Source organism: Lithobates pipiens, unplaced genomic scaffold, assembly GCF_037356315.1.
Source record: "Lithobates pipiens isolate NorthernLeopardFrog02 unplaced genomic scaffold, aLitPip1_a1.2 Scaffold_8, whole genome shotgun sequence".
Lineage (NCBI taxonomy): Eukaryota > Metazoa > Chordata > Amphibia > Anura > Ranidae > Lithobates > Lithobates pipiens.
Genome location: NW_027507903.1, coordinates 348,356,018 through 348,374,305, shown reverse-complemented (window position 1 = coordinate 348,374,305; position 18,288 = coordinate 348,356,018). Strand labels below are relative to the sequence as shown.

The window sequence follows — 18,288 nt, the reverse complement described above, 5'->3', positions numbered from 1 at the left end:
CTCTGTCAGTCCGACGGTCTGTGACATTACTCATGATGATAACACACAGGCACAGCAGCAGCTGTCCCCCCCCTCAGTCCTCTGTGACATGATGACACGTGTCATTTGATAGCACAGCACCCCTGGCCCCGCCCCCACGCTCTCCTGGAATGGAGGATGGATGGAGGATGGATGCAGCATGCATCATCATGGGATAAAACGGGGGCGACGTCGGCGTGGCGCTTAAAGGCCGCTCTCTGGGCTTGGGGTCAGGTGCGCGCAGCCTGGGCTAGCTGGAACAGGAAGAGAAGAGGCACCACTCCACACGAGGCAGGTACACAGGCTGGCAAATACAGTTGATGCCAGCAACAGGTTACTGGTGTGACCGTGAGGTAAGTAAAAAACTGTTGCTTTCTATTAGGCCCCTTTCACACTGGGGCGGTTTTCAGGCACTACAGCGCTAAAAATAGCGCCTGTATAGTGCCTGAAAAAACCGGCCCCTTTCACTCCAGTGTGAAAGCCGGAGGGTTTTCACACTGGAGCGGTGCGCTAGCAGGACGGTGAAAAAAGTCCTGCTAGCCGCATATTTGGAGCGGTGAAACCGCTCCTACCTATTGAAATCAATGCAGTGGTGCTTTGCGGGCTGTTTTAACCCTTTTTCGGCCGCTAGCGGGGGTTAAACGCAGACCGCCGCTAAAACAACGGTAAATCGCTGCTAAAAATAGCAGCGCTTTGCCGCCGACGCCCGCACCGCCCCAGTGTGAAAGGGGCCTTAATGAGAATAACATTATGTGAATGTGATGACCATGAAATTTAATTTTAAAATGTGAGTGTATAGATATCTATTATGTTGACTGATCTGCCAAATGTCCCCTCAAGTCTGTAATTTATGGGCACTGGTGAGGCGGAATTGTTGAGCACTGGTGAAGCGGTATTCTGGGGGTGGAGTCAGGGGCGGGGCCAATGGGGGGGGGCGGCAAAATGAGGTTTCGCCTAGGGTGCCAAAAATCCTTGCACCAGCCCTGGGAGGAAGAGGAGGACTTCCTTTCCTCTCAAAGCCCCCTTTATGCAGATAGCATTCCCATGGGGCTGCCAAACACACAGAAGGAACAGGAGGATTGTGTCAGCATGGATGTAGAGGATAACATACAGCAGTCTTCAATGGATGGTTTTCAGTCCCCAGAAACCCTAGGAGTTGTACGTGGCTGGGAGGAGGTAGTTCCTGACAATGTCATCCTTAGTGACCAAGAGGTCTCAGAATCTCATGCCTCCTCAAACTTACTCTGCATGGATATCCCTGATTCTGCAAAGCCTGCAAAAGGACCCAAGGATTTGTGGTATCAAGGAGAGGGATCATTACTGACTGGCAACCCTTCTTGATCCACGTTACAAGGGTAAAGTTGCAGAGCTCAACCTGTCCTCGCCGAGGGAGCAGAGGATGAAACATCTTCAGGGTGCCTTTATGAAAAATGTGTGTAACACCTTTCCAAACACTGGAAGGTTACCATTCCTGGACAACGTGTTTCTGACACTTTGTTCGGTCAGAGGAAGAGTGGTGGAGATGCCTTTAAACAATTCCTTAGTCCTTAGCTCCCAGGGCTGTTAGGTTTAATCAACCATTGCCAGCGTCTGCATCATATAGTGCAGGATTATCTAGGGCTAAGAGCAGACTTGTAGACCATTCCACTTGAGCATCCACTGGGTTACTGGGTTTTGAATATGGACCATTGGCCAGAACTTACTCAATATGCAATCGAGCTACTGGCCTGTCCTGCATCCAGTGTGCTTTCTGAACAGACATTTAGTACTGCTGAGGGTTTTGTAATGGATAAAGGAGTGCCTCTGTCTACAGACACTGTTGACATATATCAAAATGAATCAGTCCTTGATCAACAGCAGCTATCAAGCCCCTGATGCTGATGTAACTGATTGAATTAGCTAGGGATTGTGGGTCCTTGAAGACTTCCTATGCTGCCTATTCTATTCTTGAATCTTGATTATGCTAGCTTACAACCATATTTTTGGTTTAGGGCACCACCAACACCTAAGGCCCATTTTTTTCTGCACCTGTTTGACAAGTGCATGTAATTTATTTATTTTTTCAAATTTTTAACAGCAGGGCCCCTCCCTGCGCCCAGCAAGAGTAACTGTGAGGGATAAAAGTGTTCAGGCACCACCAACACCTAAGGCCCAATTTTTCTGCTTGACCATTTCTGTGCCCAGCGAGAGCAACTGTGAGGGATTACATTGTTAAGGCACCATCAACACCTAAGGCCCAATTTTTCAGCACCTGTTTTTTTTCTTCTATTTTTTTTCTTATATTCTTCGGGTCCAGCGGGCAACATGATTGATGATGGATTGTGGGCCACTATTTATTTTGAATTTTTTTAATAAAGGATTTGTCAACAATTGTGTTTCTTAGTTTTTGACACTTTTTTGGTGAATGGGTAGGGGGTATTTGATACCCATTCACATATGGGGGGGGCTTCCAGATTCTAATAAGCCCCCCACCCATAGACCCTGACAACCACAGCCCAGGATTGTTAGGAAGAGGCCCTTATACCCATCAAGGTGCTTTGGGTGGGGGGCACAGAGCCTCACCCCAAAGCACCCACCCCACATGTTAAGGGTATGTGGCCTGGTATGGTTCAGCAGAGGGGGCACTTTTCCTGACCTGCCAGGCTGCATGCTTAGATAGGGTCTGGTATGGATTTTAGGGGGGCCCACGCCGTTTTTTTTATTTTGGTGTGGGGTTCCCCTTTAAATCCATACCAGACCCACAGGGCCTGGTATGGACTGGGGGAGACCCTATGCCATTTTTTTTTAATCTGTATTGCCAGGAGTCGGCAATACATTACAGCTATGAACATGTTTAAATTACATTTTTTCCTTTAAATGCGCCACTTTCAAGGCAGACTATTGGGAACCCCCCCCCCCCGGCATGATACTTAAAGGAATTTTTCATTTTTATGGTTTCACTTGTTTCACGTAACATTAGGAGGGGGTGGTATCACCGGGTCACCGAGTGTCACCGGGTGACGTAACCGGGTGGCCCGCCCCTTGCTTATAAAGGAACTGCCAAAGCAGAGAGGCAGGCGGCCAGTGGCCTCCCAGGAGGCGGAGCTTTTTTGTTCTCATTTTTCGGACCAATGCAAAAAGCGTATATTGTTTGGTTTGTGCAAAAGTTATAGCATCTACAAAATAAGGGAAAGATTTATGGCATTTTTATTATTATTTATTTTTTTACTAGTAATGGTGGTGACCAACAATTTTTAGTGGGACTGTGTCATCAGATCACTACGACAGATCAGACACTTTTGACACTTTTTTGGGACCAATGACATTTATACAGTGATCAGTGCTATAAAAATACACTTATTATTGTATAAATGACACAAGCAGGGAAGAGGTTAACACTAGGGAGTGATCAAGGGGTAACGTGTTCCCTAGGGAAGTGATTCTAACTATGGGGGGAGTGGACTGACTGGGAAAAGAGAGAGGATGCTGTTCCTGATCACTAGGAACAGATGATCTCTCTCTACTCCCTTGACAGAATGGGGATCTATTTGTTTACACTCACAGATACCCGTTCTGCCTCTCTGCGGAGCGATCGCGGGTGGCCTGCGGACATTGGTCGCCAGCCACATGCATTGGATCTGGTGCCAGTATATCAGAGGTGGCTATTTTTAGTGACGCTTTATCGTCAATTTAACAGCTCTTTTCGTGCCGCTAGCAGGTCGTTTTTAACCCCCGCTAGTGGCCGAAAAATGGGTAAAAGCACTCTCAAAGCACCACTGCCGAGGCTCTTTGGTGGAGCTGCCTATTGATTTCAATGGGCAGGGGTGCTTTAGGAGCGGCATATACACTGCTCCTGAAGCGCTGCAAAGATGCTTCTAGCAGGACTTTTTTTAAAGCCCTGCAAGCGCACCGCTCCAGTGTGAAAGCCGAGGGCTTTCACACTGGAGTGACAGTAGAGGCGCTTTACAGGGGCTTTGCAGGAGTGTCTGTAAAGTGCCTCAGTGTGAAAGTGGCCTTAAAGGAATTTTTCATTTTTTATTTCACATTAGGCATCATATAAAATCACTGCTCTTTTAAAAACAATGGTTTTAAAAAACTTTTTTTTGAATGGATACATGTCCCCCAGGGCAATACCCAGGTCCCCATATACTTTTTATGGCAATAACTTGCATATAAGCCTTCAAAATGAGGACTTTTGATTTTTCATGTTCGAGATGTTCTGGTGCAAACCGAACAGGGGGGTGGGGTTAGGTGTTCGGCCCATCCCTATATATTTGTTGTAATTATTGAATACATTTTGTTTTTTATGTAAATTATATTTTATGTGTTTTTTTTTAATAATAATTTCTTTATGAATAGTAAGGTACATATCATACAACAATACAACAATATCAACATGCTGAATATATGGAGAGAAGGTATGAATACACATTTAAACGACGTAAAATCCATCAGCTTACAGGAAACTTCATACAGCCACATACGGTAGAATGTAATGTTGTTTGAATAACACCTTCCACTCATGAAGAAAATGTAAATCTTCCATAAGTTGGTAGAACCGATTGCAATCTTTAAAAGAACTAGGAGGAACAGGGAAATCTAGAAATAAAAGAGGAAAAAGTAGAAGAAAAGAGAATACAGAATACAAAAAAAAAGGGAATGGGGAAGGGATGAAGAGGAGGAAGGAGTCCCCCCCCCCCCACTCAGGACTCTATTGCCTACTCGGGTGACATGGACGCCAACTATCCTGTAATGATGGATTTGTATGCTTCTGAGTGGGTTAATTTGTGCCACTAGAACCATTTAATAATTAATTTGTCTCTGGAGTTATTGTATACCTCTCAAGCCTTGAAAACCACGTAGCTATGGACAATGGGATCCAGCTCTTGGCTGCATCAAGCAGGTGGGGCAGAGCAGGGCATGTCTAAGCCTTCAGCAGTATGGTATGATGGTGCAGGAGGAACAAGGCTGAATCCCAGGGTATGTGGTAATAGGTACATTTTTGGGTGATACATCTCACCTCTAACCAGAAGTCTCGGCAACCAGTAGATGTGCAGAATATCTCCAATGGACCCACCATGGGGACATATTTTCTTTTGAAACTTAAAGATTATTTTCAGCTTTTCAAGAAATATATAATGTATTGCAGTAAATTAGGATACAGGTTCCACTTGTAGTAGTCCAGACAAATGAACACAAAAAAATTCTAAGAAAGACCAAACGTTGCAAAAGATCAGATATGCATCATTATCTAAAGTTAAAGAGTGTAGTGGCCTCCTTATTAATTGCGCTTCATAGTCTAAATTGGTCTACTGTCCCACTAGGCATCCTTCAGAACCACCTGAAAGGGCACTTTCTTAGGGGCTCTTAATCTCCTAATCATGCAGTCGTTTACTACTTCAGTCAGCTCAGGTAACGAGAACGAAGAAAGAATAGGAAAGAAAATATAGAAAGGGGAGGTGAGGGAGAAAGAGGGGACGCGTACAAAAGGGGGACAGACGGAGGGGGGGGGATCCCACCAGCTACCCCCTCCATCTACTCTTAGCTGAGTACCTCCACATGGTCTCCTGGGTTCACCGGGTCAACCGTCAGAGAGAACGCTGTTTCTCCAAAATAGATCACTTGTTGTGTCGCAACAATTCCTGATACATCTGAGAGATTTTATAAGTGATCCATGCCTCCCAAATAGCTGAAAAGCTAGAGATTTTATTTTGCAAATAGAAAAGTGAATATCAGCTTCTCCATCATCACTATGCGGTCCATACATAATGTCCATTCTTTTAGTGAGGAAGACAATGTGGATCTCCAATGCACTGGTATACAAAGGCTAGCAGCGTTTATCAGATGCATTGCTATCGATTTAAAGTATATTTTCTTGGGGCGTTTTGAAAGATGAAAGGGGTATTGTGCTGGTAAAAAAAAAAAAACTATGGGAGCGAAGAGATAGCCGCCACCTCATGTATCGGGGACGTATTTTATTTATCTTATGAGTTTATTGAATATTTATGAATGTACCATATGTCGATTTAAAAAAAAAAGCCATTTGTTAGCTCAGCTGCTTTTCACACTACTAGCACAAGCTTCCAGTATTAATGGAAATGTGTCTAATACCTCACAAGAAGTGTACAAGACAGAGAATGACTGTCATTGTGTATTCGGAAGACTGACTGAAGATTCATGGTCCTCCTGTCTGGGTGGACATGCATCCAAGTATCGAGTTCTTCTTCAGAGATTTAATACTGTGTATTATACGTTTCCCTTTATAGGACTGTTTTAATGATGATTTGTTGCCTTAAATAAATGTATACTTTTTTACAAATATGTATGTAATGCCGCATACACACGACCGGTTTTTCCATCAGAATAATCTCTGACGGTGTTTCCGACAGAGTTCCGCTGAAATGGTCTTGCCTACACACGATCACACCAAAGTCTGATCGTCTAGAACCCGGTGACGTACAACACTTATGACGGGACTAGAAAAAAGGAATTTTAGTAGCCAATAGCTGCCCTTGCGTCGTTTTTGGTCCATCGGAACAGCATACAGATGAATGGTTTTACCGATAGGAATGGTTTCCGTCGGAAAAATTTAAAACATGTTCTATTTCTAGGTCCGTCAGAATTTTCAAACAAAAAAGTCAGATGAGGCCCACACACGATCGGAATATCCGATGAAAAGATTCCATCTGATTTTTTCTGTCAGAAAGTCCGACCGTGTGTACACGGCATGAGTCTTTGCTGTACCATGAAGAGTCCATAGTTGCCTCAAACCTTCTGCCTCAATTATCTGTCCGTGTGTACAGTTATTAGTAAGTGATTTATTCTTTCCCTAAGCATATATAAAATGGCTATAGATCAGAAGAACCAGGCCTTAAAGACCTGGGCATGCAGACGTGTGTATGCGTGGACAAAATTGCTATTGTTACAAATGACAAAAAAAGTACAAATTCCAGGTAAAGTTAAAATTCCACTCTCCCCTGCCTACCAAGCCCTCCAATGCATTAGCTTTTACAGATTAATGTCATTTTCAAAAATAGTTTTTAATCATTTTAAATTTGCAGATTTTATTACAATAATACCTGTTGATCCTGCCAGGAAGGTCTTTGTTCACACACTTCCTGGGTGATGACATTCATTGTCAGTCTCCCAGTTGTACTCCTATGTTGGCATCCTGTCAAACAGTGGATCTTCCAATGGAGACTAGATGTTTTTTTTTTTCGACACACATTGCACAGACATTGTCCACTGCTGTCACTCACAGGGAAATTTTTTTTTCCCCTCCTCTCTCACAGAATGCTATTGCTAGAGTGCATGCATATAGACAGGAAATGGTTTCGCAAGAGGTTTCATGAGACCAGCAGCGTTGAAATGCATATTTTTAATGCATTTTTTTACTGGAAGTAATATCTACTTATGCATCTTCCTAGCACAAGCCTATTCTGAATTATCCAGGTTTGAAGAGAAGTTTAACATAAATCATATTTTTTTGGTGCTATCTTATTATTAATATTATTATTATTATTATTATTATTATTATTATTATTATTATTATTATGTGTTTGTGCTTAACACAGTAGGATGCTGCCCTGTGCCAGCAGCAGGCTGGAGAGCGTGACTCATGTAAATCTCTTTAAAATACCATATTGTATTCTTTGATCTTTGGTAGAATTCTCTACCATCTGTTAGGCAACACACTCTCTCATCTTCAGGAAATCACTGTAGAACATCATATTTTATTCCTACATGCTTCATGTTCCCGGGTGATTTAAACGCATATATCTCTTAGCACTGTGAAATAAAGTTTAAACTAGGAAACATTCAAATACAAATGTTTAACCGCTTCCTGCCTGCCATATGTCATATGAGGTCCTTGACTTTAAGCAGGTATATCTGAATGATGCCTTCAGCTACAGGCATCATTTGGATATCGGCTTTTTAAGCCAGCAATTTCCTACACCATAGGAATGATCATAATGGTTTTTCCACCACTTGATCGTTCTTACAGGTGACGAGAAAAGACATCCCCCCACGCTGCCCTCCAGTGCTTCTACTGACTCACTGATTCCATCGGTGAGTCGGAGACTGGGTCCGCCGCCCCCAGATGGTGACCATAGTGATTTCCAGTGGACCAGATGGTCTCTATGATCGCTCGGAGCTCGGGCGAGATGTTATGACGTCAGAAGAGAAATGTAGGAGAGAAATGTCAAAATTGACCTGGGTGACAAGTGGATAAGTGCACAGTGAAGAGGGTTGTAAGAGTTGAAAGGTGGTTATGTGTTGATGATGTTGAAACCACAACTTCTGTTACTGCGCAACTGAATGAACTCAAATACTTTAGAGTTACTTTTGTCAGAAGTTTTTCGTTGACTGTTTCAATAAAGCTGCTCTCTCTATTTAGAAAAACGAATAAAGTTAGAACATGATTACATAGCTGATGCTCTGGTGCCTGCAAGTACCTATAAGTTGAGATCCCCAAAGCCTGAAGCCCTCTGATATACAAATGGAAACTTCCTATATTTTGGTACTGGCTCAACCCCTCAAAACTTTTATTCCTAACTGTTCATTACCGATCCCTCTTATCATACTTAAGAACCAATAGTGGATATTGGTTTGCTTTATATAAAAGTGGAAGTGAAACTGAAGCCTTTAGTTGTCTTTTCACTCTGGATAATTATGAAGCTTGTAGAAGGAGTTTTCATAGTGCTCTCACTGTCCTATAAGACTGCAAGACTCCTGACCCTCTGTCTGGACAGTGCTGATTGGTCATGTGCTGATCACATGCACTCTTCCAAGAAAAAAAACTTCTGTAGCAATACACACCAAATTGAAAATGCACAGCTTGTCCCACACCCTCTGTACTATCTGTAGATGCGTTGGGGACACTGGAAGAAAGTGAGGATCAGAGGAGACATGATCAAACAGCCTATTTACACAATAAAGAAGATTAGTCCTTTAGGCTCCAGAGTATAACGAGCATGCTTTACTGCATATACAGACTGATCTTACTGTTGTAGGTTTAGTAACACTTTAACTGCTTCCTGACTGGCGCACAATGACGATGTACGTCGGCAGAATAGCACGGACAGGCAGATGGGCGTACAGGTATGTCCCTTTGAATTTTCCACCGTGCCATCGTGTGCGTGCCGGTCAGGACCTCCGTGGGTCCAATCGTGGGTCCTTGATCGCCATGGGGATACCCGCGATCGTCTCACTGGGAGGAAGAACAGGGAGATGCCGATGTAAACAACATCTCCCCGTTCTGCCTAGCAACAAGTGACACTGATCTCTGCTCCCTGTGATTGGAGCAGAAGAGATAAGGGATCTGTAAAACACAGCCAAGCCCCCCACAGTTAGCAATATGCCCCTAGGACACACTTAACCCCACTGCCAGCTCTTGGTTAACCCCTTCACTGCCAGTGTCATTTACACAGGAATCAGTGCATTTGTATAGCACTGATTGCTGTAAAAATGACAATGGTCCCAAAAATGTGTCAAAAATGTCCAATGTTACAATAAAAATCTCTGATCGCTGCCATTACTAGTAAAAAAAAAAATATTATAATAATGTAAACAGCCGTTATTGGACACGGCTGATCACAGTGTAAATAGGAAGAGCCGAGTAGAGGAGAGCCGAGCGGCTGCTCCTCTGACGGGGGGGGGGGGGGGTTGGGGGAGGTCTGCGTTGATTGATTATGACGTCCGGTCAGGATTTTGAAACCACTTTGCAGCCGTCATTTGACTATTGGCGGGCGGCAAGTGGTTAATATAAGAAAAGGGGAGGGGGTGTTCCTGTTCTCATATATAGGTGAAATGTTTTTAACATAAACAGTCCTTGTTATAAATAATAATAAATAACATTTAAAAAAAAACAAGTTTTGTTTATTTACTGAATAAGCTGTACTTTTATTTAAAGCATAGCCATGTTATATACACTGCACCTCACCTTCCCAGTGGAACAAAAGACTTTCAATTTGTAAGCCTACTCCACACTGAATTTTTTTTTTTTTTATCTGAAAATTTCCATTTTTTACAGGGAAGAAAATGTTTTTCCCAGTGGCTTCAAAATTTCCGTAAATTTTACCTCTTCACCTGGGATCGAGCCCACATGAGTGCTCCCCTAGCAAGTAGCTTGCTAAGGTGGCACTAGAAAGGGATATTGAACATACAGCACAGGTGGGGGATCAGGGCCACGCTATGGAAAACCATTGCACAGAGCAAGTAGGTATGGCATGTTTATTATTTTAAAAAAAGAGAGAAATGTTACCTTTACAATCACTTTAAGCATAACATACAAATTTAGATTAACATTATAGAAACATTTCAGGGAATTTTACTACAGCTGTTTGAGTCATGAGTGCAATTTGATTCAACAGTCTAGTTATTTTTAAGAACACTATTAGTAAAAATCAGTTATAGTTCTTTTTTATTTCTATTTGTGTGTAGTTTTTATCATGTAGTCTCTGGTAATGACCTGCAAATCACCTGACAGCTATATGCCTTTTTTTACATAAAAACTGTCCACTGTAGACATTTCTGCTTATCCATTTAGAGTAGAGATAAATGTAGAAAAGATAGAATAAACACTGGCAAGGGCTCAGCAATATGCGAGAATGAGATTGCCCTCTTGTTGACAAGAAAATCATTTACAGCACACCAATTTCAATGTATGGTTAGTGAACCAAATTTCAACAAGCATTACATGGTATATATAGAGGGTCGTCTTTAATATTGATTGGATCCTTGGCAAAAAAAATTTTATACCTTAATTCATAAAATGCATTAAAAAAATCTGAAGCCTAAAAAGCTTATAACAAATACATGTAATATAGTCATTTTAGTGGCCCAAAGCAGAAAACATGATGAACTGGCAAGAACTTTGCAGGACATTAAGAGATGTTGACATATGTGACCTTTGTCTTTGTTTTGTCTCCAAGAACACAATGTGATATAAAGGTCATGTAAGCGGCTAATGAGATAATGTCTGTACATAAACTAGCTTTGAATCTATTGCTGAGCTTTACATACAGTACACTTGTGTTTTTAGAGTCAAAATGATGATGAAAGCTGCAGAAACATCCCACGCATTTTTGTCTATTGTTCTAAAGGAACAAGGAGGGCTGCAGGACTGTGGTGACCACACTATGGTAACACTAATCCATTTTTTCATAATGCTTTGGTCAGATCAGTGGTGGGGTTTAACACTGGATACTGGCAGATAGCTTGCAGAAGTATTGCTGTTGGCAAGGAAGTTATTATCATTATACATAATAGTTACAGAAAGCTATGCAGTACTTCCTGAGTTATCAGATTAGTGCCAATATTTGTTCAGTCCCAAAAAGAAATTAACTAACAAGAAATGACTGCCATTCTAGAAATCAGTGTGAAAATATTGTGAAATGTGAAAATATTACATCTTTTGATAAAAGTATATTTCATCTTCAATAACTACAACCATAGGAAATCTGGAAAACGGTTACTTATCTCACTTGTAAATTGTAATAATACAACCCATGGTCAACTTTTAAAGCATAAACTTAACAGGCCCATGCTGTTCCATGAAACGACTACCTTATGTTGAAATCCATTGTTTCTATTGATTCCTATTGTCTGTGCTTTGTTGCAAACAATAGCTAAGCTACTATTCCTTTTTATAATTTCTTGATGGTAATATCTCGGAATATGAAATATTAGACTATAATATACATTTTTGTTAGCACATTCCCACTCCCCATTGAGTCACTGCTCTGGGATATACCTATGAACAAGAATTATGAAAGACCTGTCTCCAGCAATGATTCTTTTATGTTACACACCGTAAAATCCATTCTCTGAGGTAATTGGTCTGCCAGTTTTCAATGCCCGGAATGTAAACGGTGGGGAGCGTTCCACCCACTAAAGGATGAGCGAGGGCTCCCACGCCACAGCCAAGCTTTTTGTCCCGCTCTGGTGATTCACACACACCACAGCGATGGCATTGTCCGATTAGATCTTGACCAGATCTCTGTACAGATATCTGTCCAGTAAGCCAAAGTCTGATCGCCCACAGCTCCAGGACATTCCTAAGACTCCTCTGGTATCCAACAGCCTTGGACTAACCTGGGGCCCAGAACTCCCTCCAGCTGGACAGGCTGGCATCCATCGTGACCATCGTCCAATGGAGAAGAAAAAATTACTTCCTAGCCTGAACAGCCAGAGACCAAAGCCAACAAAGAAGGGATTACCTGGCCAATTGTCCCATGCGTATCTTGTTGTCCAAGGATGCAGGGGACTTGTCCCACTTGGATAAGATTTCTGCAGAACCCTCATATGGGACCACTTCAAAAGTGGATACCATGAGGCCCAGGACCTGCATGCTAGAACACAGGGGGGACCACCTGCAGGACAGTGACAACTAAACTGCAGGCCAAAGTTTCTGAAGCTTGTCCAGCTTCAACTGTGCCAAGTCTAAGATCAGTCCCAGATACTCCAGAGGCCAAACCAAAGGAAAACACCACAAATTGAAAATGCATGTCCCCTACCACAAAGCACAGGAAGCCCCCCAGCAATGAGAACATATAAGTATGCCTCTTTGATGTCTATGGAGGACAGAAAATCCCCCATAGTGCAGATAGGCCAACACCAAACGGATGGATTCCATCCTGAACTTTTTTACTTCCACAAATATTGAGCAGACTAATTCCTTCTTCATTTCTTTTACTTGACCAGGAAATATTACAGACTGGCTCACCCTTTTTTTCATCCAGAAGCAGGCGTCAATTCCTGCAAAACACATAAAGGAACAACTCTGCAAAATAAAAGTGGATGCCATATATATTGAGGGGATTTATTGCCCCCTGTTGGAGTCTACTTAATAATAGCAGATGTGAATTTCTTGTGGCTCCTGCATGGGAGAGGTTTAAGCATTTTTTTTATGTTATGAATCTGTAGATGTGTTTATTTCAAGGTTTAACTATTTGCATGAATAAAATTGTAAAAGATGTGTAGTTTCTCATAACTTTTAACTTTGTATTGGTGTACACAAGAGCACCCGGGGCATCCCAGAAGTACTTAATCTAGTCCAAAGTGCAGGAAGCCCAGCAGGAATGGAAATGTGTAAGTACGCATCTTTAAAGTCTATGGAGGAGAAGAAATCCCCCTGGTGCAGAGAGGCCACCACCAAAATGATGCATTCCATCCTGAGCTTTTTTACTTTCACAAAATAATTCAGGGCCTTGAGGTCCAGTGTCGGGCGTGCTCCTTCCTTTTTCAGAACCATAAACGGATTATAGTAAAAAAAAACTAAACCTTTCCAGTTCTGGAACCGGGGCTATTACTCTCTGGAGAGGCAGATCCTACGCTGCTCCATAAAGGGCCTGTAGATGGGAAACCTGTTCCTTATGCAGTCCTTGGTGCAGGAGCTTCACCCACTTAGTAAGCATTTGCGACACGAGGGCTGTGATTAAAACTGGGTGACATGCAGAGCCCACAACTGCAAACATAGAGTGGACCACTGACTCTGTCTTCCTGCCCATGGGGTCCTTAAAGGAAGGAGACTCCTATACTAGTAATATGATTGCTTTGTTCAACCAAGATATAGGACAGTCCAAGACAGGAGGGGAGGTCCTTTTCTATAGAAGAGACTCCTCAAAGAGATAATGTACCAAAAAACATTTAGGAACCACAAAGGGATGTTTCAGATGCTGCCAATATTTGTAAATAAATCTATCAAAATAGAGGGAAAAACCTTGGCAGAACACACTGGCTTGTGAGTACCAAAGGTGAACAGACACTTCATTTGCTGCCCAAAGGCATCCTCAATTTTAAGGCCCCATTCACACCTGAGCATAGCGTTTTCAGGCACAAAATCATTTTGCAGCGTTTTTACCGCAATTTTGCGGCCTTTTTTACCGCGATTTGCCGCGATTTTGTGCAGGGCAAAAGTTCACCAATGTAAAAAGAAGAAACACGCCCAAATCTGCCCGATTTGAGTGACAAAAAAGGGTCCAGAACTTGTTGAGCTTCAGGCGTTCAGCTTCAGGCGTTCAGCTTCAGGCGTTCAGCTTCAGGCGACTTGGATTGAAGATGTGAACCATCTCCATTGAGAATAATAGATTTTTTCCCCTCCAGCGTTTTGTAGCTTCAGGCTTCAAGCTACAAAATGCTCAGGTGTGAATGGGGCCTTAGGGTTTCTACAATCAGATACCGCCCAGCATTGGTTTAAAAAAATCACAATTATAACCCTCTAAATGGTGGTCAATGGTAGTGCCATTTCACCTCCCCCCTCCCATTGGTGGTCAACGGCAATGCTCTTGACTCCACCCCTTAAACTCCTTCTTGCTTTGGTTGTCAGTGGCAGTGTGGTTAACCCCACCTCACATTGGCGTTCAGTGGCAGCCCACTCACTTTTTTTTTACCAGATCACAGATTGCACTTTTTTTTTCCCTAATGACATTGGGCTGGGCCTTTACCTCTATTGTCAGGTGGAGATCACTCAGCCTGACAGAACTGGCTTAATTTCAGCATGAGGCATGAGAACTGAGAGAGCTGCTCAACAAGTGGTGGGCCACACAGAGAGAGACAGTGGGTCACATGTGGGCCACAAAGAATTTTAAAGTGATTATACTTTACACTGCAACCAGATTTCAGATGTAATTAAACTAGAGCAGGTTTAAAGACAACAGAAAAATCGGTGGGCGCCTCCCACATGAATCACAAGTTACCTACTTCAGTATACTATTTCTATGGATTTAGAACAGGGTTTCCAACAAACAGCTTGTTTCTATGTGGACACCTTCCCACATCATACCTGCTCAGTCCTCCGCTACACCCTTTATACTATATATACATTTGCCTGCACATCACTTTGATACTAGAAACAGATTACACTACATTTTTTAGAACCATAGATCTTGTTCTTACCATTCTCCCCAGCCTCCAACATGTCTTGCAAGTATTTAAATGAACCAGACTGCTTGGGCTTTGACACAGGTACCTCGTAGTCCTGAAGCATTTTGTACACATCTGACTCAACATCTATTCCATTTCGGCTCCTTGGAACATTCCGTTGTGGATCTGCACTGTTATATAGAAAATAAATATAAGCATTGATCTATTGCATTCATTTATAAAAAAAAAAATAGTATGTCTGGATTGGTTACTATCTACACTGAGGTATTCACACTTATTTTATACAATGTCCACACAAAAAAATTAATTAAACAAGTCAAAAGAAAAAAATGATTTTGCATTGGGGCAACAGCAGGTGTGCAGACCCATACAACTAAAGCACATAGTTCTCACAATCAGCATTCCCAACATCCCCAGGAAACATAGACTGTAATATGGTTTGCACTTTCTAGACTCTTCCAAACATGATCATATCAGCTTTGTGTGAACTGGTTGGAGATTTCCATATTATAAAATGTTTTATTCATGCAAACAATGTTTCTGTAATACAGCTTTCTAGATGCTAGACTGCTGAGGTTTCACCAAGCCACTATAGTATCAATTTCAGGTTACATAAGCCTGACCATGATGGAACCAACTCATTCTCGGATAATTTCTGTAACAAAGTATTAACTCTTACTCATACACACTACATATTGAGGGAAAAAATTTGTATTTTCATGATTAATCTCTTTATATTACAGTTTTTTATAAAGAGAAAAATGAGAGGTATGTTTTACAATAAAACAAGCATACAGAAAGCAAAGTAAAGGCATATATAAAGTACACTCATTCATATATATATAATTACATATCAAGTATAAAGTAGTCAAAGCTTACGGCATGTTGGAAGAACATACTACTAAAATAATAAGACTACCACAGTAGCATTGGTTAGAATAAGCACTAAATTTGGTCTGATAAAAATACAGTATAAGTGAGATAAGAGGAGATATAGTACATGGGGTCAGAGGAATTGAAGCTAGGATTGCAATTCCTCCTAGTTCTGTATCTTCCAATACAAACGTAGGGTCCAGGGTGGATACTGACAGAACAAGGCACAGAAAAGTCATAACCCAAAAATTATTCAGGAAAAGGGATCAATAGAAAGAAAAAAAGAACAAGGAGTGGAAGAAGAGAGAGAAAAAAAAGGAAGGTGGGGAATGGACCCGGACACCGCACCATCTCCGAATACCCCAGCAGCCAAAGGAGAGAAACATTACTTTGAAATTGGGACAGTCAACCAAATCTGTTTAGCGATAAGATGCAAAGTTTGAAGAGTATTTAAAATTAGTCCATACAGACCATGTGATCTTCAGCATCAGCTTTATCTTTTTAATATGAGATCAGCCATTTGGTATGACAGATGGAGTCCATTTTGCAAGCCCATTCAGACGGAGTGATCACCAGGATCTGACTATCACAATATGCGCATACGTTGGGAAGTGTTAAAATAAGCTCTTTTTGTTTGTAGAAACCATTTAATATGGATAACAGAGTGATTTGAAGGGAGGTTGGGATTTCATCCCCCATGAGTTTATAGTACAGTTGAAGTATTTTGTCCCAGAAGGGAGTAGTTAGGGGGCAAGTACCCCATATATGTATCATGGTACCTGGAGCCTGTAAGTATCTTCTGCAAGCATTTGGGATAGATGGATCCATTTGATGCTAAATATTAGGGCACCAATACCATCTGGAAAACATTTTCTAGTGTTTTGGATGATATCAATATTTTATATGTAAATGTCAGTATCTTGTCCCAATCTCTCTCTCCAGGAGAGATGTTTAATTCTTGTTCCCATTTGACCAGAAAGTGTGGAGTTTGCAGATTAGATGTTTCAATAAAATATGGTATATCAAAGATAGTGAATGCCCAGGTCCAGTGAACCTCGGAAAGCAACCACTCAAAATCTGCATAGGATCTGGTTAGGAAGTCTATAGGAAACAGTTTTAACATAGCATGGCCAAAACTCTTCTACTCATAGGTCCCGGACTCCCATGTGGAATGGTGAAGTCCAGTGGCCAACATCCAACACTTTTCAGAATCCCTTCTTTCTTCAGGGGTATAGTTGTGGATGAAGAGTATACACAATGTTGACAGTAGTTTTACAAAAACAAGAACAAAGTAATGCCCTGTAAACACAATCAGAAATTCCAAGGGAAAAGGTCCGATTGGATTATATTGTCGGAAAATCCGATCGTGTGTGGGCTCTATCGGCTTTTTTCCGTCGGAAATTCTGACGGAAAAAATTTGAGAGCAGGATCTAAAATTTTCCGACCAAAAAATCAGATCTGACTTTTTCCGATCGTTTGTAGAGAATTCCGACGGACAAAGTGCCACGCATGCTCAGATCAAATTACGAGACCAAAGCTATTGGCTACTAGCCTCTATGTAGTCCCGTCGTACCCAACGAACATCACCATGTTCCGAACGATCAGATTTTCTGACAACTTTGTCCGACTGTGTGTATGCAACACCAGTTATGGACAAAATCCGTCTGAAAAAATCTGACGGATTTTGTGGTTGGAATGTCCGACCGTGTGTACGGGGCATTACAGCCACAGACACTTTAAAAACAGCAAGGTTCATTAAACAAATTGCAATAGTGGCTTTATGTTACGATCTGCAAGGTGGATAAAGAGTTTGGAATACTGTATGTAGACCTAAGTATTTAATTTCTGAGCATTGCTATTTGAATGAGATAGTTCATGAGAAGATACACTATATTGTCAAAAGTATTGGGACACCTGCTTTTACATGCACGTGAACTTTAATGGCATCCCAGTCTTAGGCCGCGTACACACGCGCCGGACTGTTCGCCCAACTTTGTCCGTCCAACAGTTTCGGCAAACAGTCCGCTCAAACTTAGCATGGACGGACATGGCCACACACGACGGACGAACAGTTTGCTGAAACCGTGCGCGATGACGTGAACGGCACGTACGACGGGACGAAAAATACGACGTCCTATACACTGCATTATAGCTTTCGGCGTGAAAATCCTTTCTGAGCATGCGCGCAACTTTGTTTGACGAACAAGCCTACACACGGGCGGACTGTTCGCTCAAACAAGGTTTCAGCGGACAGTTTTTCGGAATTTCCGAAAAACCTTGTCCGTCCAACTGTCCGCTGAAACTGTCCGCTGAAAGCCCACACACGAGCGGACTGTCCGCCCAAACACTGTTCAGCGGACAAAGTTGGGCGAACAGTCCGCCCGTGTGTACGCGGCCTTAGTCTGTAGGGTTCAATATTGCGTTGGCCTACCCTTTACAGCTATAAGAGTTTCAATTCTTCCGGGAAAGCTATTCACAAGATTTAGGAATTTGCCTATGGGAATGTTTGACCATTCTTCCAAAAGCGCATTT

At 42.0% G+C, this 18,288-nt stretch overlaps 1 protein-coding gene across 1 annotated transcript in view; it reads right to left on the bottom strand.

Moving 5' to 3' along the window:
* Positions 1 to 18,288, bottom strand: part of PDLIM4 (PDZ and LIM domain 4) — a 262,578-nt gene that overhangs the window by 13,389 nt on the left and 230,901 nt on the right. The window contains exon 5 of the mRNA XM_077473273.1: positions 14,896 to 15,053. Coding sequence (XP_077329399.1) covers positions 14,896 to 15,053 — 158 coding nt within the window. The remainder of the gene's footprint in view (positions 1 to 14,895; positions 15,054 to 18,288) is intronic.